The 27,344-nt window shown below is 41.6% G+C and overlaps 1 protein-coding gene across 2 annotated transcripts in view; it reads right to left on the minus strand.

Annotated features, from left to right (window-relative positions):
* CHCHD6 (coiled-coil-helix-coiled-coil-helix domain containing 6) overlaps window positions 1-27,344 on the minus strand; it is a 108,841-nt gene that overhangs the window by 32,593 nt on the left and 48,904 nt on the right. For both annotated transcript variants that reach the window (XM_085072589.1, XM_085072591.1), the window contains 2 exons: window positions 19,384-19,454; window positions 3,736-3,871 (listed from right to left, as the gene is read on the minus strand). In XM_085072589.1, the coding sequence (XP_084928715.1) occupies window positions 3,736-3,871; window positions 19,384-19,454 (207 nt within the window). The remainder of the gene's footprint in view (window positions 1-3,735; window positions 3,872-19,383; window positions 19,455-27,344) is intronic.

A 27,344-nucleotide genomic window follows, 5' to 3' on the forward strand; every position in this document is an offset into this window, starting at 1 on the left:
ATGGTCACCAGAGGCCTCATTTTCCAAGTGGCAGCTGGTTGGAGATTCCCTGGTATAACCACCAATTATGTAACAAAGTAACTAACTAAAATTCTCCCTCAATTCAGATTTGCCTATTGGTGTGAACAGAACGCAAGGGTAGCAGAATGGAACACACTCTGGAAAGCTTGCATGTGAGTGCATATTTGCACAGGGGAGGGAAGCAATTCACTAATAGGACTCAGACATTTTAAAACAAAATCATTTGTTTTCCTCTTCCATCTGGGCCCAAACTAAGAAATTACGTAGATTTCCACTGCCCACTCTCCTTTTCCTTCCACACCCCCCTCTCACTGGCACGAGATAAAACCTTGGGGAAACAGCAGCAGCAATTTTCAATTCTCATTATCTAACGGCAGCAGTAGCTCTTGGTGAAACTTGCGGTCAATAAACTACAGGCAATTTTGAAAGACACAATGGGAACTGCCCCTCCTACAGCTGTCCCATTATCCCAGCCTTTATTAGATTTAAAGCCAGCGATTTTTATGCTGTAGCTCAAGTTCTGCAGAGCCATGGAAACAGACCACCAGAAAAGATAAAACACTCCTAAATTAAACAGGACCTATCGGAGTAACGCCCTCTAAAGTCAGAGAACTTCCACATAAGCAAAGCATGGGATGCAGCAAGTGCCTGAAGAGGCTGACACTGCTGCAGTGAGTCAACAGTGACACGACCAGAAATCAACATTCAGGATGGTACAAAGGGAAAAGCTCATGAGCAGGTTAGGCAGGGCAAATTGAAAGCATACTGGCTACAAAGGCAGACAGCCAGAGCAGGATCCTGCTCCCATAACCATGAGCATCCCTGGCACCAACTTCGTAGGCTATGCTCTGGATGTGCCTCCCAAGAGGCAGAGGGAAATACTCATCTCTGGCTGGCAGTTCAGCTGGCCAGTTTCTGATGACTTTTTTGAATCAGATGCACCATGTGATCATTTCTCTCTGTTGACTACAAGAGATAGCCCAATGGCCAGAAAATACCCAAAACAGGCAACAATAGCCATATCCCCACCATGCACCACAATAAAGTAACCTGTTCCAGGAAGAGGGGCTGTACAGGACACCAAGAGAAAACAAATTTTAAAACTCATTGAAAGATTACCTGGTATATTTGTTCGTGGGGCAGAAATAACAGAGGGCGTATCTCAGCACAACAACCGGCAAAGGGAAATGGGTGTCCAAAGGAACAAGCTCAAACAAACACAGTAAGGAGGAAGATACAAAGAATTATTCTCACCCACTGTAAGCTGTAATTTTCAGTCTAGAAATCTAGAGCTTGCTTTCTCTGAGTCTAATGTATACCATGCCCTGGAGACATTTTTACCAGCCATCAAAAAGAACTTGCAGAGAACCAGATGCTTCATTAAAGAATATTCACCAAGCCTTACAAAATCTTTAGTAAAAAGTAGAAGAACAAATCACCAGCATGCAAGTGAGCTGAAGTCACACATCCAGCTTTGATTACATTTCCTCCTGCACTGGAAAACAAATAGTGTTTTTTTAAAAAAAGGTAAAAAATACCCCAGAAATCAAGAGATTCTGGCCTTTCTTTCCCACATTCCTCCAACCTGAATTTCCTGAATGAGGAATGCGTGAGACAATGCCATTTGGTATATATGCTAATTTAAACTTAGAGAAAAATAACAGCTTATAAAGGGGAAGGGAGGAGGGAATTTTAATCCTAAATGATAAAACAACAGCTTGTGATTGCTACATGTATCTCAGGAGTCAGAAGAGTCAGTAAGAACAGTAAGGCAAATTGTCAGGGCTTGAGCTGTCCTGGAACAAAAGGAAACTACAGAAGGCATATTGCCTTACAGAAGTTTTATCTGAATTTGTACTTGCAGAAACTTCTAGTTCCTGTTTCTAGCTGCAAGGTGTTAGTTACCTATTCCTTAGTCTCTCAAGATCCTTCCTAAAACAGCTAGATTTTCTGCCACATTGTCATCACCCACAACAAATTAATGTCCTGTGCATTTCTCCTTCCAGGTAGTTTCTAATAACAGCAGGGAAAAAAATTTCAGAAGTTCACTGAAGACTCTGGGAGTGAAGACAACCAGACAACCCCCAGTTTTTGGTTTATAAAGAAAACCTACCAAAACCTCCACCAAATACAAAAAAGATCCAAGTTATTAGGATCTTTCACTGCCCTCTGCTGTTACCAGTCATTTAGCTTCCAATTTACTCTTTAATAATGTTGGGCTGGGGCTCAGGGTTGGCAGCATCCCAGCCCCTTTCTCAGGCGGGTTGGAGCCACAGCTTGCAAATATGCTGAAGTTTAATGCAATCTGTCTTCTTTGGTAATCACATTCCGCCCGCACTGCATGCAATAAAGATGTATTGGTAAATGCATTTGCTAAAGATAAACTCCACTGAAAAGGCTACAAGCCTGATTTAGAGGAGGCAAGGAGGAAAACAGAGGCTGGCAGTAGATGCACCAATGCTCTGCACACAGCAATGGGGGCACGGATTGTGCAGTGGCAGCACAGGCACCACTTTACTTTAAAGCTGAGGAAGAAAAAGAAACCACATGTTTTGGGAGCTGGGGACTTCAGAGATATCAGAGAAAAGCCCTTTCCCTGGCAGCTTTAACCTTGCTGATTTGCAGACATACAAAGACCTTCTTTGTAAACAGGAAGGAAAAAAATTCCACTAGGACTAGCAACAACATTTGGTCTAATATATCCTGACAATTTTCCCATCTCCTTCTGTCGGGCTTCTTCTGGGAGCCGGCTGGCAGCTTGTTTCATGTTATACTTATATCAGGCATACAGCTTCCCCTCACAATCCTAATGCAGAGAAATGCTTCCACGAAATATCCACCTCTCTCCCACCCTTTGCTTCAGTAATCCCATGAGAGAAGTCTCAATTTTCTATTACCATCCTTTTCCCCAAATCTACTTCACTATATTCTCAGCACCTCTTGGAGAATTTGCTACTGTCCAAAAAAAAAAAAACCAAAACAGAAAAGCCTGCCCTTGAGGGACACCTGACCCACTGAATTCTCACAAGGCCCAGGACCATACCCTAGTTGTAATGTCCAAATACTTCATTTTCTTTTCCCCTTCACTTGTTTCAATAGCCAGAAATTCTTCCAAGGTACTGAGCAGCCACTGTCCTAAGGCATCAACAGAAGCTACTGGGACTCTGCATCTCAGAAGGAAGAGCCATAAGGCTTCCTGGCCTCCCACACAGGATGAACGGTTTTTAGGAGTGTGCAATTTTCTTAACAGACAGCAGCTCTGCCCAGTACAGAACCTTTCCCCATGCAGCAATTAAGAGAAGTAAGACCTCCAACTGCAAAGTCCCATAACAGGAACATGTTTAGAGCCTGCTGAAAACATTGCAGACACTGTCAAAATGGATTTACCTACTGTTTGCAGTATATAACATCCAAGAAGGCAAAACTAGGGAAAATCATTGACTGACTCTGAAACCTGGGAGCACTGGTTTTTCTGTTTTGGTGGCAGCTCAGTACAACAGGACCCACGGATGGGAATGAAGTTGGGACATACCACAGTGTGACTGGGAAATGTGGAATGAATGTGGGAAAATGCATCCAAAGGAAGATTTGTCTCCTATGAAGATTGCAATTTGACTAACAGATACCACAGCTCTCCAAAACACTCCTCAGAAGAAAACACCATGCAAAACAAGACAGCAAAGCCAGCCAGTACAACAGAGAAGCTTTTGTTACCTTCTGAGCTGCGCTAACACAGCGCTGATATTCCTTCGCCAGCTCCGAGCATTTGAGCACTTCACGTTTGTTTTCTCGGTAGCACTTCAGAATTTCAGACTGCAGGTTTGCACAGATAGGATCAGTGTTCCTCCTCCTGCAGGGAAAACAAGCACGGAAAGATGTGTGAAGAGGAGTTTTCATCCACTTACTACCACTTGCCTGTAACACACACACTAATTTTGTGCTGCAGTCATGTAGTTCTAATAGAGAAACTGGTGGGAGCAGTAATCACCAAAGTGGGTCCAACGACCAAGAGTGTCTTTCAGTTGAAAAATCCAGGGTACTTAGCAGCAAGAAGGAACATGATCTTTCTTAGCTGGCACAGAAGGCTGTTTTACCCTTATATAAAACATCATCTCTCCTCTGCAGTCAGAAGGAAAAAAAACCAAAAGTCCAAGAATTTAAATGATTTTCTCAACTCACACTGGAAATCTTTGGCAGAACTCAAGAATCCTGGCTGGGCCTGCACTAGATCTGTAACAGTCTGACAAGGAACTGAACAGACTTGTTGAATAAGCCACCTCGATCTATTGAATTCTCATCTATTTAAACACTACAAGAAATCCAGCATGGTTGGAAGCATTACAATTCTCCTAGTGACTAGGAAAAAAAACAGAATAATAGCAAGACCAGATATCTGTTTCTTTGTATTTCTGCAGCAATTAGTACTCATACTCTGTAAATGGCATTGACAGCTACCCAAGAACAATTAAGGATGATGTTCTTTTACTCTAATGTGCATGTGTACATATGGCACATCATCAGCAACAGTACCAATAAAGGGGAAGGTCGTTGTAAAACAATCCCAGCAACAATGGCACAAACACAGTAATGACAGTGACATCAGCTGCACAGACAGGCAGACACAAATTGCAGGAATTTGCAGCACCATGGCCATGGTATGTTTTACCAGAGAATAAGAGAACATATGCTTAGGTGTAGCAATCCTCAGGTGTCGTCTTCTAAATCATAAATCTATTTAATTCCTTGCATTTCCTCCCTCAATATGCTTAGAGATCTGTGCCCAAATATCACACACACCTCTCCCTTCAAAGCACTTGATGCTACAGGCAGACATTAATGCTATGCTATGATGTATTCATTTCCACAGTAACAACAGGCACTCATCCAGCAAAAGGGCTTCATGGCAAGGCAGAGAGAGAGAAAACATGACCTGTCCCTGGGCATGTCACAGGCTCTCAGGTGGAACAGATTTCTAAGAAACAGGAAATCTTAAACCAAGATCTTCTCAAAGCTTTTGGAGAGCTCAGATATGAATTTCCACATCATGCACATCTGTGTAAGATGCTCAGGAAAGAAGCGGCAGGACCAAAGGAAAAACAATTTTGTCTTTTCCATATCAGCAACCTGGGTGCACTCTCAAAATAGATTGAGATATATTCTAATTAATACTTCTTCAGTCCTCATACTTACTGCCAACATACATGGACAGAGTAGGAATGTATCAGTAACAGTATGACAGCCACACTCTACCAACACTGAGATTTGGATCAGAAACCACCAAGATACTACACAGACTTCTTTTTCCACCTCTTCACTAATCTTACAGCTTTTAGAAGAAACTTATTCCATGCACAATCCCTAAAGGTTAGTGTTCATTTCTAATTTCTATGTTATATAGCAAATCACCTTTAAAGCCTTGAAAATCCATATTCTAAAAAAAACCCTTCAAATTTTGGGATAGAAAAGAACCCAGAGAGAGCTTCAGAAACTCATAATGTTGGCATTTTGCTTTGTCACTAACTTTAATATCACTCTAATCAAATCAGTGAGACTGTGGAAATGATACCAAACAATACCAGGTCAGGAAATACCACCAAATCCCTCAATTCATTGAAAAAGTTAAGACTTTTAAAATTAGGTTTCTTAAACTCACTGATGTTAAACTGAAGGGTATTTTGTAATTTTCATACAGAGACCTGGAAGAGCTAAAAGGTACAGTATACCACAAACCAGTTTGTATTCATCTGAACTGAACAACATGGTACAAACATCTCAGAAATACTTAGAAATATGATTGAGATTGTCGCTGTCAGCAGGGAGAGCTATAGGAACTGTGCTTTGCTTTAGATTTGTTCTCCCACCATCCTTCCTATGGCATCAGTCTTCACTGCCTAGATTAAATATAAAGTTAGGACCCACCTGTGGGATCAATCAGTACTGCAAAATCCATCGTCCTATTATTCAAGAAACCCCTTGGTCTCAAGCCCATGGGGCTATTTAAAAGCCACACAGTGGTGAGCAAGAAGCCACAAGAGTGAGTATTGTTGCCTAAAGCCTGCCAGAGGCAAGGGATCAATCAACACAGACCAGTATGCATTGCCCAGCAAGTACCTAAATCAGCATTCCTACACACCACTTCCCACAACACAGGGAGGATTTATTCAGTACTATGTACCCAAAATCATAACAAGATTATTCTCCTTTACTTCTTCAAAATAAAACCTCAAGCTGTGGTTATGCATCAGTTGCATCAGCTTCTCAAAACAGATTTAGAGACACTAATCAACAAATTGCAAAGTCGGTTTAGGTAATTATCAATAGAAGTTACCGGGGAGTCTGGGAGTACATAAGTTATCCACACCCAGCAGATTAGTTCTGGTACCCATCTGGACTGGAAAGAGGTATCTGAAGTGCTCTGGTGAACAACTGCTTGAGGTACTTTCCTCCCTGCACAGCAATCACAATGCCTGCCCTGTCTGAATCAAGGGGATGCCACTCTCCTGCTCACAGTAAGTCTCAACTTCAGGTTGCAACATTTCCACTGAGGGGGAACTGCAGCCCTATACACACACAAGAGCTGCACCTTACAGGTGCCTGGCTTTCCTCCTACATACCTGAGAGAAAAAGGAATTAAACCAGCAGCATCCAACTACAAACACAGCTGTAGAGTGCAATGGCATCTTGGGTTCACTTCCAGAGGAGGTGGACCTTCATCAACTATCTCCCTTTATCCTCAGCCCAGCTCAAGGCTGTTGGCACTAACTAACCTTTAGCAAAATTCATCTTCTGGACACCTGACCACACTGCTCCTGATGTGTCATTGTTTGAGGGGTTTTACTACTATTACTCATATGAGAGGCAAAGAAAATGGTGGAGAAGGGATGAGGTTTGTATACACAACTAGCAGAAGACTTGTATGTGTTGACCTTTCTCCTAAAGTGGGTCACAGTTTTCAGCATAATATGTCACCACCAAATGAGGTAGACAGTTGGCCTCTGTCTAAAATAAAATATGTTGCATCTGCTACCACTTATCAACCAAGGTGTAAGAGGCTCGTTTACAGCATCTAGGAAAAGGCAAGAGGGAAAGGCTAGGCTGGGGAGTGATAGCACAGTATCTGCAGGGGGAAGTATGGAAGACAAGCTCTGACAATATCTTGGAAATAAATAAATACAGGACATACAGAATATGGAAGATTAAACCAACAACACACACTCTCGTCTGTTTAAAGGAGGAGGAAAGTAGTAAGGATGACAGGTTGGAAAATGGAAAATATTAATTTAGAAATAAAACTCATTAGCAATGCCTAATCACAGAGAGGAAAGAAACCTTTGCCTCGCCACTATTCAATGGGCAGGAAGGCTCCATACACATGAAATCCATGACTTCAGAACTTCCTCTCCCCCTCCCATGAAGGGATTTAAATCAGGTCTTTGTCTGGAAAAGAAGGGAGAGGTTTTCTTAAAATGAAACAAAGGGCATCCTTCTCTCTGCTATCCCTTGAGGTAAGACAGAATGAGCACGATCTTGCTGCATTTTGACACCAAGAGTTACCAAATCCTTTCTATCAGTGCATATTCCCTTTACTTTATTTAATAAATGAAATCTCATCAACTTATCCTTCTTCTATTATCACTGCTGACATCAATCTGATAATATTGGCTTGGCGTGGAATCGTGCTATTATATGTCCTCTTGATATTTAATTTAAGAGAAACGTCTGCAGTGGGGTGAATATGTGAAGCAAGCTTTTTATTACTGGCAGCAGTAAGGACGCTGGGAGTGAATTAGACATTCATCTTAGTCAGGGCCAATCTAGTGGCTCAGAAGAGGTTTTCTTCTTAACCCTCTCCTAACTGTTCAATAGCAGCAGGTAACGGCTGCTTCAGTCAATAACTGCATTCATTTATCTTGGCAAATTCATTCCTACATGGATATAAACCCTAAGAAGAAGTACTAAGCGTCTGAGAGGTTAAAGCAAGGTTCTTTGAGAATTTCTATCATAAGGACTGTACTAGCAGGAAAAGAGCTGGTCTAAATGTCCATCAATTAATCAAGAAGCAACACAGCTTCTGAAGACAAACACCCAAACCCACTGCAAAAAGCGATTATGGCCATATCATCAGGATACAGACCCAGAGACAGAAGGTTTCCAACACAGCACAATGGCTACTGCTTAGGTGCTGCTGACAGGTTCCCTTTTTGAAAGAATGATGAACTCAATATTGGAAAGCAAGGGAAAGCTGGAAGAGGTCTATGTATTTGCTGGTCCTTCCATCCAGCTGAAAGATCAGACTACCTAAGCAGAGATGCAACATTATGCTTTAGGACTTGGCAGCTCTTTAGAGTAGTGCAAAATCAGTAACTCCACAGTGATTAACACACCATCACTTGGCTTTACCAGGAAGAACAGCAATTCCAGATGGAGTTAAGAGCAAGATCTTCTTTTTACATTTTACTCTGGGAAACCATTCAAGCTGAACAAAAAACTCAAGATAGAGGCTGATGGTATCAAAACCCAGACACTTCGATACCTCTGCTCAGAAACTGATAAACAAAGACAAGCAGGGTCCCTCATATAAGAGCAGCTGGCTCCAGCACACAGCTGCAAGCAGCAACCTAAATGGGGAAGAAACCTGGAATTTCTTGTGGGCTACCAAATCCAATGACTGGATTAGCTACTTTCTGCTGCACTATTTGACTAAGATGAGTGTCTGAACCAACTTGAGCAAATCACATTTGTCACCACTGTCGCTACAGCACAGACAGCCCCAGAGATCAGCAATGAGGTGCACAGGCAGCACTGCCAGTAAATCCCAGGACACACAGCAGCAGTTTCTGCATGTTGGTAAGGAATCAGATGCATCGTATAGTTGGTTAGTATGTTTATATATCCAGGGCCCATTACACGTTTCAGACTAAGCGCAGTGATGCTTTGCTCCCATAAATGCCGTGTGCTGCCAGGCTGCACTGTACATATATAAAACCCAATAGGTGGTTAACTGACCTGTAAAACTGCATCCTCTCTTGGGCAGCAGTTGGCTCTGATGGCTTCCCCAACATGTCAGAAAAATTACTCCAGACAGATGCAACACACAGCACATAGAAAGGTTTCATTCTCTCTCATTATAGCATCCTTGACATTTACAGCAGAAAATTAAACACAATTGAAGCATTTCATTCACTTATAACAAACTCATCAGCACAGAACACACAGCCAGGCAAGCTAACTTTCAGCATAGGCTGCAGGATGCTGCACTATCACAAAGCAAACACTGTGGCCTCACTTCAAGCTATGGGATTCCCTGATCCTGCATGTCAGCTCGATAACGTGGTTTGAATGGAAGAGGTAAGAGTCACGAGGCAGCTGTTTGGCAAGGGAAATAAGAGATGGAAGAAGCTTAATAGATTATCCAAATGTCTACTGAAAAAAATCAGTAATGTTTAAGCTACATAACGTAGCACAGTGTAAACAAACTGCATGTCTTGTGAGGCTAAACTAATGTGATCAGGAAGGAAGTATTTCTGATCAGCCTCAAGTATTGAAAACACTGCTCATCAGGCTTTGCCACTGATCCGGGTGGAATAGAAGGCTTGCAGAAGTAACATATTTTTTAGAGCAAGAGGGGATAAACTAAAAGAAAAGGTGAAACCTCGTGACAATTTTCACAAGAATTGGGGTGCTACCCCCAAATTTCAGCTGAAGCTTCTGTATTCTGGTCTAAATCCTTCTCACATGCCTTGTCACACTGTCAGCAGCACACTCCTGCACACCTGCAGTATTTTCCCTCTCTCTTTCTCCCCCTTGACAGCTGCATTTCAATAACAGGTCACCCAATTCTATTTTTCCATGCCTTGTTCATGAAACCCCTAATGAACTAATATTTTGAAGTATTGTGAGTTTCTGGCTGACTCTGTGATCTTACAAGATTTGTCACTCAAGTACTTCCCAATCTCCATTCTTGTTTTGACAGCTTGTCTGAAACTGCCACCCAATTCCCCACTGGAGTTCATGCACTCACTGCACCCTTGTCCCTCCCAGCACAGACACCTCCTTTCCTTCCGATCACAGATACACAGAAGCTGTTCTGAAATCATCTTCTTTGTAAGTAATTAGATTCTATATCACCGAGAACAAAAGTTACCACAAATGTCCAGATCTCGAGTGTCAGCCACTTGCTGTGTCACAGTACTGCATTCAGTAGAAACAGCCTGCCCCAACCACATTTCATTCACCAAACAAACAAACAAAGAAACAAAAAAAAACCAACAAAAACCCCAAACTCTGAAACATATAGATTGATGTCAAAAGTAACTAAAATCCAACAGTTTTCTGTAACAAACTCTAATTTTGAAAATCAACAACAATTTCTTCATTTCAGTCATGAAATTGATGCAAAGAGATTGCATGGCCCATGAAATGCTGATTCCAGCTCTTCATCTGACTTACTCCAGTGTATCACAAATTCTCCTGTCCTCCTACATGGTTTATCCTCACACACAACTGGTCATTTCCCATGTGACCAATGGGTCATCCTAAAAGACTTTGACTTACACTTCATAGTGTTTTGCCAAGTGTGGTTTCAACCAAATTTGACCAACTTCTTTAGCACCCCCTAAGCTGCAGGCACTGGGGTTGCAGTGGTGGGCTGTGGGTCACTGGGGGAGCAGAAAGATAGGGATATGCAAAAACTGTACAAAACCATACAAAATTAAATGATCCTTATCCTACTGAACCTGCAAATGCAATAACTAATCATTCCTATTAGCACTCTGCATGGCAGATGGCAAGTGGTTTAGAATAATGAGAGACTTTTCACCACAAGTGGATAATCCCATGTACATTTGGATGTAAATTCTTTACTGATTATGATGGTAGAATACTGAGCTATGAGAAACTGCCAGTTTGGAAGATGAAAGGAAAACTACTGCCTCTTCCTTCCCTTGCCAAGAGATACAGAAGTTAACAGAACCACATCTCCTGCCCACAAAGCCATGCACCATTTTTTCCCAAAGATGCCAAGCTACTAAAAGTTGACTAGCAAAGATGAAGAGCCTAAAGTTAGCAGCAAAACGGTCTCTGGAAGCCAAGCAGGAATGAGTCAGAATCTTGTTGCTGGAAGGAGTTCTCTGAATCAGAAAGGAAGCTGGCTCAGCTCCCACAAGGCAGAAAAGCAATATAGCAAGCAATAACTGAATCTGAAAACAACACACAGCCCAACAAGTGACCCGAATAGGGATTTTCTTCCTTCAGATAAAAAACATCATCTAAAAACTGGTTAAAATCTCAGGTCAGGAAGGGAAGGCATGCAGTTTGTAGAAGGCATGCAGCACAAGTCTTAAGAATATACAGCTTGTGACAGTGCTATAATGTCTGGGCATTAGTTGGGGAACTGCTGGTCTATTAAATACCTTCCCAAAAAGTTTTTAAAGAAAGTAAGTGAAGATGTGATATGCTGATTTCATATAACCATAAGACATGAGGGACAGCAGGTTCAGTAAATTTCTCCTATGTGAGATATCTTACAATAATGTCAGATTACAAACGAAATGTTCTTTCTAAAAGAAAACCCTGACTACTCATTTGAATAGCAGTTAATTTTCCAAAATGCCACTGAGCACTGCACTAGGTTCCTACAGTTTACTTCACACTACACAAAGGGCTACCAGTGATGGACAAAAATATGAGTCCATTAGTATATTCTTCATAGACAGAGTGACATATCCTGCTGAAGATGCCAAAACAAATTTTGAGAGGAGATTGAAACTGGTGGTGTTAAAGTTCAGGTGGGATCTGAAGCTAAACATTCACCTCATTAAAAAAATCCCTTTGCTTCCACCCACATTCTCTAATCTTCAAAACCACGATGCCCTCTTCTACCAAGCTGTGCAATTCTGAGTGCTGAGTACTGACTCAGCAAAGATCCCCATTAAGCAGCTATTCATCCCTCTGAGAACATCAGTAATGGTGCTTTCAAAGAAAACACACAAAAAGTCTTAGAAGTCCATTTTTGGGGGGAGTTTGGGATTTTGTTTGGTTTTGGTTTTAAGTAAATACCAGAAATTCAAGAACTCCTCAGAAAACTGAAAAAAATCCTTATAGAAAACAGTTTAGATAACATGGGTTTAAGTTTGGAGAAGAGCACATGAAGCATCTCAGGTGAAGTGAGCTTGTGCCTACTGAGGCTGCTCCAGTGTGCTGCTGGTGGCTCTTGCAGTCAGCACAACACTGACCAGTTCTCTCTGAGGAAACAAGATTTGTCCCTCAACAAGCACTCCTGCCTTCCAAATGCCACTTTTTCTGGTCAAATTAGTTTGAATTGTAGTTGTTATGTGTATGACCCAGACTTGCAAGCAGAGACACTTCCAGGACTAACAAGAAAAATGCAAGTATAGAAAGAATCAAACCCATTAGGGTTCTCTCACAATAGGCTGAGTATCCTATACCCTAGAAACCTATTTTATCAGAGCAAAATCACACCAAATAAATAAATAACAAAATAAAGTCATTGAAGCCTGATCTGATGGCAGAGATGGTTTTTCTCCTCTTCTGTAAGGGAGAAAAGGACTTTAATCTCTCATCAGGTCAACATTAAACACCACCAACTTCCTCTGCAGATGTATCACCAGGATGCAAGGTGTTCCAGCAGTCCTGCCACAGTGCTTATTTCCTCAGAAGTCAAACATATAGAAGCTCTGACCTATATAACAAACTATTTCCTCAAATTTCCCCCACTGGTACTTGTCTTTGGTGTCTTCTGTCATCTCTCCTTCACTCCAGGAGGAGACTCTGACTCAACAGTAAGGACACAGCGTGTATAATCCAGAATCAGCAATACAATTACTGTTCAAAATAGCAACATTGCCCTTGAAATCAGTTGCAACTGAATTAATGACCAGATTGTTAGAGTGCTACCTCAACTTTGCCTTAGGCTGCTAATTAGCAAACAAGTCATTAATTCGCTGGTAACAAGTGGTTTCTCAGGCATTATTGCTTCTGACATCTTTAATTCACTACTCTTTCTGGAAAGCTTCCCCAGACAACTTTAACTTCAGTCCTTTACAAATCAACCCCATGACATTACCACCAGCACACTATACCACACACATGTTGAAGACAGAGGCAGAAAAACACAGCAGGAATAGGCTAAGATGGGTCATTAATTAATATTCATGACACCTTTCCCAACTCAAGTCAAGGGGAGGGGAAGACCAAAGGCACAAAAAGTTCTGGATTTTGGTGTGGATCTGCCATTACTTGTAAATACACAGTAAAATGCTATGAAACCTGGAGAAACCTTGCTTCCACCATGGTAAACATTGGAATATGTAATTCCCAATGTGAGGGCAGAGATCTGCTTTTATTTTCACTGTACTTTCCATGATAAAGAGCTGTGAACTGAAATATTTCATGTCCTCTGATGCACAAAGTATGACTGAGGTTTGTTTTAACAGCTGCACAAATAGCTCTGCTTTTGAAAACAATCTGGATTTGGCCTGCCAACAAACCCTGATCTAAGGGCTTTATAAAAAGGCAACATTACTACAGAAAACAAGTGCTTTCCATGTAAAAATCGATAGCAACAGAAACATCCCTAACAGTCTACATGGAGTCTTTGGCACGTCTTGCTTGGCTATTCCAGTATTTGCTATTCAGATCTTATTTTATAAATGCCCAAGTTCTACCAATGTACCAGTGAGGAAATTCTCCTGCAGTTTTGAAGAGACACCAGTTTTTCAGCACTAACAGAACTGCAACCTCAGTTCAGTGGATTCATTTATTAGTCATCTCTCATCACGCGTGAGAGGAAACACAATACTGTGAACATTAGATTGAAACATCATTTTACTAACTGGGCAAAACAAAAATCTTATTTAGAAGCAGCATCTTAGCAATCCCCAAGAACTGAACTTCAGAAAGAAGATTCAACAGCTTGGATAAAGTACATGATCTAATAAATTTTCATGATTTAAAATTTGGTTCAGAAAACAGTAATCTGGCCCAACTGGAACATTTACCCAAATCCACTGCACATATTCAACTTCAGTTTCCACATACCACATTCCTAAAGCAGTAGGGGAATAGACTTTGCTAGGAAATCAGTGCACTGGTACAAGTAGCTGTTTAACAATAAGCCTTCCAGAATTCCTAAGGAAAATGTTTACATGCTAAGGTAATGAGTGAAAAACTTTGTGAAGCAGAATTGAAAATTATCAGAAACTTTTTCTTTCAGTAAAATGCACATTATGTATAATGACACAAAGTCAAAATTCGCCCATATACTTTCACCCTCCTTTGAAATAACATTGAGGAAACTCATGCATTATAATCTCTTAGAGAATACTTCAATTTCCTACTAGAAGCAACTTTATAAAAGTGAGAAACAGAAAAGCTTTGACTAATAATCCATGTCTTTATTTAAAGATTATGAAACAGACTCAGTGCAGACAGAAGAAGGAACAACTAACACAAACCAAGCACTGAGGGAAGAACAGGGCTGGGATGGAGTCAAATAATTTTCGTGAACGTATCATCATTGCAGGGCATAAAAGCACTATGTTGAAATAATGCTGTGGATGAGCTTCCAGCAATAATCAATCTCTTATTTCTGAAAACTCTTAAATCCCTGTTGGAGAGGCTCTTAATTTCAATACTAAATTAATCATTTATCTAATCTAATGATAGAAGAAGAAATCCCAGAGCAATTTTGTTTGAAAACTATGATGTCTTTACCCTTCTCCTTTGGCTTCACAACTGTCCACGTAATAACTGCTTCAGACCTTGTCTCCTGGGCATAGTACTCTGTTGAAATACCCAAGGCCTGATAGTAGATTTCATGATTAACAAACTCAAGTATTACCCCATAACTATTGTATAAACTTTCCAAATCTACATTAACAAACAAAAAAAGGTAGTTACTCTAGGTTCCAGTTAATCTTGCCATTCAAATTGAGGGGCCATCAGCCTCATAAAATCTTGTGCAATTCAATAAAACCTTCATTTCCATGAGCACTGAAAGCAAGCCATAAATTCCCTGTTCCCAGCAGACAATCCATCTATGAACTTTCTTCCCCTACCCTCACTGAGTCTGTGGTTCCCTACTCCACGTTCAGCCCAGGAGGATACTTACTACTTGCTGGTTTCTCTAACATAATCACCTTAAATACTTATGTCCATTAAGTTTAAAGATCTTAGGACCATTAAATGGAACTCTTACACAGCAAGTCCCACATGGAGTAAATCTCTTTGGCAGTTTCTCCATTGGAAAGCTGCCTTGGATTCAAGGCTGATCTCCACCAGGATAAGATACTGACATTCTTTATGCACTCCTTGATAACAGCACAAAGCATATGCAGTCCCCTCAGCATAACATGCAAAGCAACAGAGTCATCAGCAAGCAGCTTCAGAAACAGGTCTGAAAACTATAGGGAGATCTCAGAGGGAAACTCAGCTTCAGAACAATTTTATCTTTTAAAAGCTTCCTAATCCCCTCATCCAACTCCTGCAGCTTTACCTTGTGGAGTCACACCCCCACCCAGGCCAATTCTTGCATCCAAAATTAACAACTACAAAAATAAATAAATAACAAAAAAGTGATAAGACAACCTTCACAAAAGAAAATAAATCACTAAAAAAAAAAACCAAACCAGCATTCTGAGGATAAATCTAGAGTGCTGCACTAAGCCATAACCTCTTTACTGATGGTTTTTTCCTTCCCCTTAACAGATCCAGGGACTGTAATAACATTTAATCCTCAGAAGCTAATCTAAATGTAACACTCAAAAGAAGACAAAGACAACGCAACAGAAAAAAAATTTGGCCACTGCCTTTTGGGAGTGCTGCTTTATCCCTGGAGCGAGCGCATTAATAGAGCTTGGAATGAAATGCCATTTTATTCTCTGTAGCGGGGAGGGGATTAGCAAGTTGTCTTCTCTAAACCCAGTCTGAGTCATGGCTCTATGAGCACTGAGAAAAGGATGTGGAGCGAAGGGAAGGGCGGGGAGCACTGGCTTTTTATTTACACGCTGCTTCCTTTGTGGGTGGTTACTGATGTGCACAGTTTGCTAAACAGGGAAAGAAGAGGGGGTAAAGTTCTAGGTCCCCTGACTTTAATTCTGTTGGTTAACAAAAGAGAAAAATAATAATGCACCAATTATAACAACATAGTTGAGACAATATGTCCGTGGCAACTATCCAATTCACCACAGCATGCAAGCAACAAGGGCAAGTTGCTTAAGGTGCTGAAAGCTGTGCTCACTGGTATCTTGTTGCTAGGATCTTTTTCCTGCGAGGAAATAAAACAGGTTGGACAGAGCCCGAAACAAAGGAGAAGGAGACACTCTGATAGGAGGAATGTGGAGATGGGAGCAGGCTGGGTTCAGGTGAAGAGATGAGGAGCAAAGTCCATTGCACAAGTCAGGCTGTGCAGGCATCAAGCCTTGAAGTGGAAACCACGAGCTAATGACCGTGTCAGTGATTTAATATAAAGTTTAGCACTAAGTACTTCACTTCTGGTTTTACACAAAGGGAGATAGGAAGGTTTACTTGCCTACCTCGCAGGCATGTTGTGAAGGGTCACTGGTGGACAGTTTGTACAATATTCCTAAATCCTGCATTGCTTGACAATCACTAAGGAGAGGAAACACTCCATGGAACACTTGACTACTTTTTCAGAGGTGCAAGTGTTGATAAAAGAATTACAAAAGTCATTAAATGCCGAGAAAACACTGGGGTTTTGTTTCAGATATTTCTTCTCTTTGCCTTGACACAGACTCTGAAAAACAGGGTACTCACTGTGGAAACAGCCCCAGCCCTATTTCCCTCTTCCTCCATCAGCTCTGCTGATACACAGTGGCAGAGCAGAACAAACACAGGGTAAATTGGTCTCACAAAGCACAAAGTGCCAGAGGCAGGTCTTTACAGTGTAACAAGGATAATAGAAACTAGGGAAGAGAATATGGAGATATGAAGGCTATGGACTCCTCTGCAGATGGAGGGAGTGCCACTCATGGTTTCCTCTCCTGAAGGAGTTATTGTAGTCCAGCACTGGAAACAGGCAGACCTGTACTTCATTCATAGTCTGGCTATATTCCACTTCACATAGTTTTGCAAGAGTGTCAGTTTATTCCTGCCAACCAAAGAACTAGATCTGCATAAATCAGTCTAACCTGTCTTAGCACCTACTGTGCTTGTATGTCTAATATGAAAGTACAAAACAGGATAAGCAAACTATTCTTTCCACTGAAGTCACAGGATCTTGTAAGTTATTACCATAAACAGGTTGTAGAAAGACTTGAATGTACGATGCCTAACAAGAGAACCTCACAACATACAGACTTCAAGTCCTACCAACTGAGCATGGGTGCCAGTGAAGGAAGGAACCTTCCCCTGACCCAGCCATATCACGACCCAGGTGTGAGGCACATGAACTCTTTAGGAGTGTTTGTACAGAGTATTGTACACAAAGAAATGAAATGAAAAGGGTCACTGCATGCTGCTGCAAGAGACACACACACTGCAGGCTGATGGGGGAAAGCAATGATTCTTCCTGCATGTACAATTATCAAAGGGCATTATCAGTCCCAGATCATGTACTCCAGTGCTCAGCTCAGTGCAGTCCTGGCTACTGCTGGCAATTTCTGCTGTAAAGGAACAGAATGCATGATGTTTACCTTCACCCTCAGTTTCACTCGTGCCACTCAGCTTGTCCCTTTTCAAGACACCCGCAGCCACGTTATCTTTTTACACAAAATTCACATTAGGGCAGGTGTCCCTTCTTGCTGCAAAGAAGACAGCCCAAGGAACCTGTCCCTTTATAATGGCTCACGTTCATACTGCCATCAAATAGAAGAGCATTAGACAATAATGGCAGAAGCCAAGGACTGTTAGATGATAAAGGCTCAAAGAAAAGCGGAAGAAACCCTTAAGAGGCCACAAACACACTCTCTTGAAGGAAAGAATTCATTAGCATTTGTGTTGGTCTCAGCCACTAACCTTTGCAAGAAATGGCTGCGTTCCTGAGTTCCCTACATTACCAGCCCTCATCTCCACAAGAAACAGAAATGGCCAAATGAAACCAAAACATCAGGAACCAAACTTCAGACTACTATTAAAAATAAGGTAGTTACAGTCTGTAATAGTGAATGAAGAACACAATCCCAGGTCCCAGTCACTTCCTTTACCAAGTCACAAGGACAAATCACAGCTACAAGAGTTCCCAGCAATTGATTACACATTTGCAGAAGCAAATCCAAGAAAAGATTCAGTTGATGAAAGACTATCAGAACATTATGTCCTACAAATTTTTTTCATTTTATTTAAAAAGAGAATTTAGAATTCCGCTATGGAAAACAGTATGGAAATGCAAGCAATGTGTTATCTGCCTTGTTTTGGTTTCTTTAGCAACTTATTGCTTGACTGTCCAAACAAAAATGTGAAATTACAACAGGTTATGTGACGCTTTGGCAGTCAAACATAATTTTAAATAAAGACAGCACAATATACTGCACACCCCACTAACATATTCATCACTGCTATATTATCTATTTATGCAATTAAGTATTGTAGAGTCTGGATTGGACCCAACCGGACTACATATGCTGCTACTCCAGTTTATTGCATGTTGGCCAACTGTTTACCCAACTGAGATCTGAGTGCTGCTCTTGACAGTGTAATTGCTTTAGCCTCATTAATATTAAAGAATTAGAGAAAATATTTTTTCTTGGGCAGCTGTTAGTGCATGTGGAACAATAAGTTATATAACACTACTGGCAAATACAAACATAATTTTGACACTACATATGCTCATGGTAAAAAGACAACATTAAAGGTGCACTTACTGTGCTAAGGCCAATAAAAAAGACCAGAAAAATCATCACACCTATTCTAAGAAAGCATTCATGATAATTACAACTCTAGCTTGAAATTTACAGGGATGAGATTGAGACTGTGTGCCTTTTTCTTCCCTGGACAATGAAAACCTTAGATGTGGAGCTATTCTTCCTACTCCCATGCACCAGCCCAGTGCTGCAACACATAGGTTAAATACACTGGGTCAAAGTTGCATCAGATTAAACATGTTCCATTGCTATTTTGAAAACCCTAGTAAATATTCCTATTTCATATTAATTATTTAAGTCCCTCTTTTCTCCCTCGTCCTTCCTTGCAAGATCTATCAACTTTACACTAAACTCTGTCAAGCTTGGCACAGAAAGAGAGGATGCCAGCTTACACCTCCTCACCCCACTCAGTACCTGACAGGAGGTAACTTCACACCCTGTTTACAGGAACATCCAGAAACTACACACAGAATGTTATGAAATGCAATTGGAACAGCTGAAAACAACAAAAATGGCTCCTCACTTTATCCGCTCCTCTGCCTTGGTAGCTGCCTCCTGGTACTGCTCGGATGTCAGCTTGTAGATCTCTGCATTCTGAAACAAAGAATAGAATGCTCAGCTCTAGAAATTAAAGGCATCTCAGATCTCATCTTGTCACAAAGTCATCTTCTATAATTAATAACGATTTCCAACAACAAACAGAATATTCAGTTCAAAGGACACAAAAAATTGCTTAAGAATCAATTTTATTTTCAGCAAAACGCATCAAGGCCACAACATATCCTTCATTCCAAGCTCCACCTTTGTGAAGGAAAAGAGGGGGAAAAAGGTCACAACCAGCCAGCCATGAGCTTTGATTATTCCATGTAACCACAAAAACAAGGTGTTTCCAGCACCAAGTCATTTTGAGTTTGGCCATGTTTTTTTCTCTTCTTTCATTAATTGCTGTGAAGGATCTTGTAAGTTACTGACACGCAAGTATCAAAATTGGCTGCTAGCACTGGAAAATCCATTTTACATTTCAGTGCTTCTACTTATGTTACTTATTCTTTAAAAGAAAATTATGCAGCCTGTTTCCCTTTTAACAACATAGGGAGGTGTATCAGGTATCAGTTAAGGCACTGCCAAACAGAGTCTTGAGTGTCTTGCTGCAGGGCTTAAGAGGTTTGCATTAAATCCTCCTGAACTTGCATAGAAAGAGTTTTAGCTCGCAACTGCTCAGTCGCTAAATGTGGAGGATGCATTCCTCCTCTGGGCTGCACTGAGGAGCCTCCCAGGCACAATCAGCAGGAGAGAATGGCTGCACACCCCCAGTAACTGCACTACAAGGTCTTGTGTCACTAAACCACTGATAAAGCTGCGTCAGGCAAAGCCTCTGGACTCCGCTGGCAACTGCCTCGCTCAAAGCTCATCTGCAAGGCTCTTACTCTGAAAAGGCACTAGCAGAAAATATGCAATAATCAATCAAAGAAAGTGACAAAATGGTATTGAAAGCGAGGACAGCTATTCATTTAGGGCTGGTTTGAGCTGCTATCTCGTCTCTCGCCAAATTTGGTCATTTTATATAAAATGCTATTCTTGCCCTTCTTCATTTATTTTCCCATAAATGCAGCTGTGGTCCTGCGCACGATGAGCCGACACATACTGTTCGGTGGTTGGAAAAAGGAAAGGACAGATATAACTCAAGTTCTATTAGTGGTTCTGCCACTTGTGCAATCTTGGGCAAGTCACCATTTTCCATCTGCAAGTGAGGGATAACAGCTGCCTGTATCTCTGAAGTTGTGTGAAGCTCAGCTAATTGGAAGGTTTACACAGGTTTTCAAAGCCTGGGCTTCAAGGTGCTATATTTAAGCATTTTATCTCTGGTGCCTGAATTTATATTACATACCAAAAAAAACACCGAACAGATTTTGCTCTTTCAAACTTTGACCTAGGAGACAGATTTAAACCGAGAAATCATGGAGGACTAACCACTTCAAAATGCATTTTACCGGCAAATTATCATTAATGTTTTTGTTTACTAACTTGTTACACAGTGGTCAAACTTCAATGCTATTAAATCTATTTTTCTCCTTCCTATATTGAAAAGTTCAGCTTTTAATGGTGCCTTTTTCTCTGGCCTGTAAACAGACCTCATGACTTGCAGCTCCCTGCTGTTACTTATTCACACATGAAACCACAAGACCTGTGCTTCATTAATTAAATTTGCCATTAAAAATTAAATAATGTGAATAAGTAGATGTAAGCGCTATCTCCATTGGGCTTCAAAGGTCTCACCGTTTCTCCAATTACTACCCAAGCAATTTTCATATTTCATACTGTCTGATTTCTCAAAGGGACTGGATCTGAGAGATCAAAATGAGAGAAACTGGGAAAAAGAGAAAGCAAGGTAGCAAAATTAAACATTTTTCAGGCAATAGGAAGTAGCCCCATCAGATACTATTAGCCTGCAGCACTCTGCAGTGAAACAGCAGCGGGAGAGGAAAACAGGAACAAATATGTTGTACATGAGACCCAGCATAAGGTCACGTTTAATTCACCTAAAGAAAGGAAAAATAGCCAACAGAATCATCTGCCGGATGTACTGTCGATTAAAGTGGTTGGGGCACAACCTTGCCCGGTTTATTAAAGAGAGTTCAAATGCCCAGCACTTCAGTCAGGCTCATCTTCAGCAACATCAACTACGGACACAGACAAAAATAACTGGGAAAAGAACCTGGGCTTTAGTTCTGGATTCTGAAGCTGCTAAAAGCAGGCAAGCAAGAGCCTGAACAGAGAGGCAAGAATCTCAGTGAGGAAAAGGAGGAAAGACTTGGTCTCAAAGCAGCCACCAGGCACATGGCACCATGCAAAGATTGAGGAGGGGCACAGAATCCCTTCAACCTGCAGATAAAGCTGCTGAGTTTTAAAAATGAGAAGGAAACATCTTTGCATGTGATCCAACTGGGCCACTTGCTGCTGGTTGAGATCGCTCCCCTTCAAACCGCTAAAACCCATGAAACAATATTTCCAATGCTATGAATCAGTACCTTTAAATGCTTCCCCGAGTAATAAAAACAGGACACCACCATTTAAATCTGAGTTTGTTCAACAAGCAGATTTTTTAAGTAAGTTTTCCTTGGCCTTTAGACCCTTTCCCACCTTGGGAAAGTCACATTCCCTTTTGTCCTAAACATTAAATGAGCAACAAATGGGCTAGATGGGCAAGAGAAGGGCCTTTCAGCATGGCCACAGTCACAGCAGGATCTGTGATCTGGGGCTTCTACAAACAGAGAATAATTTTCCAAGTATTCTCATCTATACAGACACAAACTTGATTCATTTTCAGCAGTTTACCCACCACGCTATGGCAGGACAGAATGTTCCAGTGGCCTAGAACATTCCAGGGCTTTATAATATGGTTGCAAACAAGGAAGCAAGCTAGGAACCACTTGAGCACTTCCTCCAACTTCAGCAGGGTCATCCCCACACAAGGGCTATTCAGCAGGATTAAGGTGTGGTATTTACACTTGAAACGAAGTCTGAGCTGTCTGTAGTCTTAGTGAAGTCCTTTATCTTCATAAAACGATATTCAGTGGTACAGTAAAAGAAAGAACATTCCACACAAAATTACAAGACATGAATGCTGCTTTTAATTTACTTTCACAATATTTGATGCTTGAGATAAAATGGCAGCTCACAAAGAAAAAGTTGAACATGAGACCTCAACTATTATTAAATAAAGCTCCTGGCAGTCTTAGTTGCAGAAATAAGTTTAAAAACATGACCAAAGGACACCATAAGGGCTCAAATAACAAAAGACACAGAAAGAATGAATGAACCACCTAAAATGTTTCACTTCTCTCAATAAAGCTGAGCCTTAGGGGAGTCAGCTTCAGAACATCAGAGCTTTGTCATATGGGGAGAGAGCTCTCCAGAGAGGACAAACAAACTAAACAAAGAAATGGTAGTTTGAAAGATTTTTCCCTGCTATTAAATGATGGTTCGTAGCAAATAATAAAAACACCAAGAAGTTGTAAAAACAAATAACCAGAGCCTAAAGTGCAACAGAACCACTTTCCTTTACCCTGCTGTTTTTCTACAACAGATTTGCTGCTATACCCTTGCTCTCCACTCTTCCAAAACACCCTTGTGCTAAAAATTCCCTTCCAAAAGGAATCAATTTTAAAACTTTGAGCTAAATTTGGAGTAATTTTAATTCAGCATTCCTCCTTGGCTGCAAACTGCAGAGAAACTCCAACACTCACTACTACACCTCGCTACACTGCCCAGGCCCTTTCCAGAACATATAGCATAGAAAGTAAGAAAACATTATAGCAGAAGACTGAGTTCTCAGGGTTATTTCAGGAGGGAAAGTAATTGAAGCATACAGAGAAAACCCTGCCAGCTCATTCTCACACTGACATTAAACCACATTCCTTACAACTTTGGTGAAACATGCGCTACTTGCGGTGACATGTAAAACAGAAAACTGAGCAAAACAAGCATGAGGAACTAGCAATTAATCAGATTTTAGGTGAAATTATTTGTGAACATCAAGCAGCAGCATTAAAAACCTGCCACTGGGGCAAAGATTTCTCCACCAAGTTCACTCTGGGCCAATAGATCAGAAGGTGTCTGGATTAAAAACCAACAAAACCCAACCACCATCACCACAGCTATCTTGAGATATTTTGACACTCAGAGTATAGAAACTTGTCAGTGGTCACAGTGTTTAGAGATACAAAGAGGATTAACAGCTGTTGAAATGCTGCCAGCCTAGATGAATGCCAGTGATAGCTCTGATGAAAGGGAGCAGGGCAGCGGAGGCCTTGACAAATGCTGCAGACGACAGCCGGGGGATTAGATGGTACAATCTGCCTCGCACCTGACAGACGTGTTGCTTCGATCCCTTCTCCTGACATCCACGCTCGCCAGCTCCCAGCAAAACTCCCTGCACAAGCCCAACTCAAACTCAAAAGAGCACGAGAGGCAGGGCTGTGAATGGGGCAACCCAGGATGTACCCCACAAGGGCACCGCAAATTTGTGAGAGAAACAGGTAAGGAAAGCAAAGATTACTTCTTACATATTAAATGTCAGCTGGGAGACATTCAAGTTCCCGCTTCCAGCTGCTTCTGAAACCAGAAATAAGACCTCACACCACCTTGAAAAGCTGCACAACTGTCACCTGCCTGCACACTCTTGGGGACAGGGAACACGTAAATGCCCTGAATGCAGCTGCTGCCATGAGGAACTCCAGGAAGCTCCAGAGTGACATCGGTCAGTGCCAGCTTCGGGAGCCACCTCTGCTCCCAGCAGTGCCTCAGGGAAGCAAAGGTACACCCAGGTTCCCCACACCTCACCGGGTCGCTGGCTCACACGCACTGCAGACCAGGCTGTTCATTCTCATCACTCAGAAGTCTCGTGCAAATGGCTCCTAACAGATTTGAAAAATTACCCTGTGTACCTGCATCCCTCCCATAGGTACAGAGGCAGATGAGCTGAACCAATCTGTTCACTGGACGACTCTCTGGACGTGTTAAAATCAACCCACACAATCAATCACTGCTATCAACTTTGGTCCAAAACAGGGAGTTTGGGAATTTCAGAATGTGCTGCAAGAAACAATCTCTTCACCTCCTGAGCTCGCTCCTCTGGAGTTCCTGCTCAGCCCATTTGTTGGTATCACCAGCAGTTAGCTCAAAGAGATCATTCACATTTCCTCCTTCCCATCAAGTGCACGTACAAATAAAAGCCAATTAACAAGGAAGAGAAATACGCCTATAGAGCATATCATGAGAGCACAGAAGTTAAGGGTTAAACTGAGTTTTTGAAAATTCAGATGCTTTTTTTCTCAAAAGGTAACAGAGAAAAGATGCAAGGAACTACAAACAGCTTGCTGATACAGAAAAAAAAGATTTTTTTTCAGCCAAAGCCAACTTCTAAACACAGCTCTGTTGTTTGCTGTTCATGTGTGGGTTCATCCACTCCTCCCGCTGAGACCAATAATGAAATGAGAGCATTGAATTTGTGTCATTCTATTCTTTCCTTCGGCAATAAGCTGTGAGATCATAAATTTTGGATTAAGATTCAGAGAAAGCATAAAGCGAGTAGTGTCCACAGTAAGAACACAGACAAGTTAAACTAGTCAGGAGCAGAAGTACATTCCTCTTTGAACAGATCTTCTCATGTCTGCAATATTATCCTGAGTTGAAAGCAAAATATTAATTCTGTAGCATATCTAGAAAGCTTCTCAAAGATAAAATCCCACAGAATACAAATCTCTGCAAAGCTTGAGGGAGGCAGAGCTGGGGAGAAGGAACGTGGCTGGGTTTACCCTATGGATAACAAACTAGGTACAAAAAGGTTAAGCTACAATCCCTAAAGTACAGTGACTCAAACAAAGATATGCATCCCAGGACTTCCCAGAACCAGATCCCACTCCGAGATACTCCATCCGAGTGAAAATGGGTTTACAGACCCAGACTGTGATCCCACACCAGAGTCAGACTGTCTCTATGAAGGTACCCTGGGAAGAGTCTAATTAAAACAGATACCCCACAGCAAAACGGTATTAGGGTCTTCCAAAAGCCTCAAGTGCCTCACTGGAAACATGCAGAAAAACCTTGTGTTATCTTCAAGTCAGAAAGGCAGCCAGCCAAAAGGAAATTATTACTACAGAAGTAATTAAAAGGGGAAGAAGGAGAAAAAAGAAAAAGCAGAAAGAAATGCCACGTTTATATGAGGTTGCTTTAAAGTACATCCTTTTGAAAGACTACAAACAAAGCATTAGCCATTCTTTAAACAAACTCTGGAAAGTAAAAGCAGCTTCAAAGAGAAAGGCCATAAAATGCCAGCAGGTAACTCGGGCTTTCTGACAAGGACAGCAATAGCATGAAAGGCCCAGATTAACGCCAAAACTGCTGCAGGGGAGTATCACCCTGCTCTCCACCTAGCTGGAAGTTTAGCTAAGGTGAGGAATTCACAGCAAATGCCCAAATCAATTATACCTGACAAGTGCAGGTAAGCAGGCTTCCCAGGCATTGATTAAACATCAAGAGTTCCCAGCATCTGCTTCAGAAAAGTCGCACACGTGGCTGAGCTGAGCAGATAACGTGGTGCCCATGGCATTAAGGGCACAGCACCACCTGCCCTTAATGTGCTGGGCAGCTTCTCAGCTCATCATGCAGGGTAGCTGGGTCCCACCAGCAGATCCACCCCACAGCCAGAATGAACCCCAAGATCACAGGATGCTGCCTCAAACAAATGGGCATTGTCCATGAGAGAGTGACAGGAATGGAGAGAATCAATACTAAGGGAAAAGGAGAAGAGAAAAAGAAGGGAATTGCCAGAATATCAAGAGTGCCGAGGAATGCAGATGAAACTTTCACTCAAAGGCTGACCAGCACTTTCAAGGGGAAATAAAGAGGAAAAAAAACCACCAAACAAAATTGGCAGCCATCAAGTACTTGTCATGCAATAAAAAAGATATGAAGCACATTCCCCTGTCAGGCCTGTCACAGGAGCTTATTTTGGGAAGGAAGGAAGGAAGGAACATTTTAACTGAGGTTTGATGCCGTCATGCCAAAGCTGGTATTTGACAGAGCCTCCAACAAAACTCCCACCACCTCGGACAGTCATACTGCAGCTAAAACTTCCATCTTTCTCTGCTGAAAATATCCCCAAGTCCCATTTATAAACTGCAGCAGCTGGCCCAGTTAACAGTTCCTGTCCCAATTAAAAAAAAAAAAAAAAGCTAAGTCAAATTCATGACTCCATCCTTTTACACAACAGGTAGCTAATGAATGCAGTACACTGGGTTCCCAGAGGAAGGCAGAATATGAGGAACCCAAGGCAGCAGGATGTGCAAGAGAACTGGAGAACACTAAAGAAAATGCATCACATTCATACACTTGCATGCATAAAGGAACTGCAAGGAAGAGAGTCACTGTAAGAAACAAACAAAAAAACACTGAAAAACAGAAGTAAGCCAAAGCCTGGAAGTTCCACCCCCTCCCAGGGTTTTTCCTCTACCCCCAACTACAAATTATTCTCCATGTGCAGTTTCCAGTAAATCAAGCTTTGCTAAATAACCCCGACATGTGCAGGGCTGAGAACCAGCCAACAAGCAATGATGAGATGTCCCTGGAATGATTAAGGAAAACGCAGACATCTCTCAGGTTACAAGGAAGCCTGTTGTACTCTCCCCTTGGTGCATATGCAATGCTGCAAGCACTGTTCTGAAACCTCTGATATTCAAAGGCTCATTTGGTTGACAAGGAGCCTGTGGATTCGTGGACAGATTGTCACACAAACTGTCAGGTTTTTAGAGAGACTATCAGACCTCTCTTTGCCTACGTTATGGAGCACATCAAAGACACAGAAGATGAACCAGACGCAGACTGCACAGATCTGACAGAATGGTGGGTGTACATATTCAGAATACTGTACTGTTGGGGGGGGGGGGGGAGAGGCTTAATGTGAATAATCAGGGGCTGAAAGTT

Source organism: Lichenostomus cassidix, chromosome 12 (genome assembly GCF_008360975.1).
Source record: "Lichenostomus cassidix isolate B80296 chromosome 12, HeHo_3.0, whole genome shotgun sequence".
Taxonomy (NCBI): Eukaryota; Metazoa; Chordata; class Aves; order Passeriformes; family Meliphagidae; genus Lichenostomus; species Lichenostomus cassidix.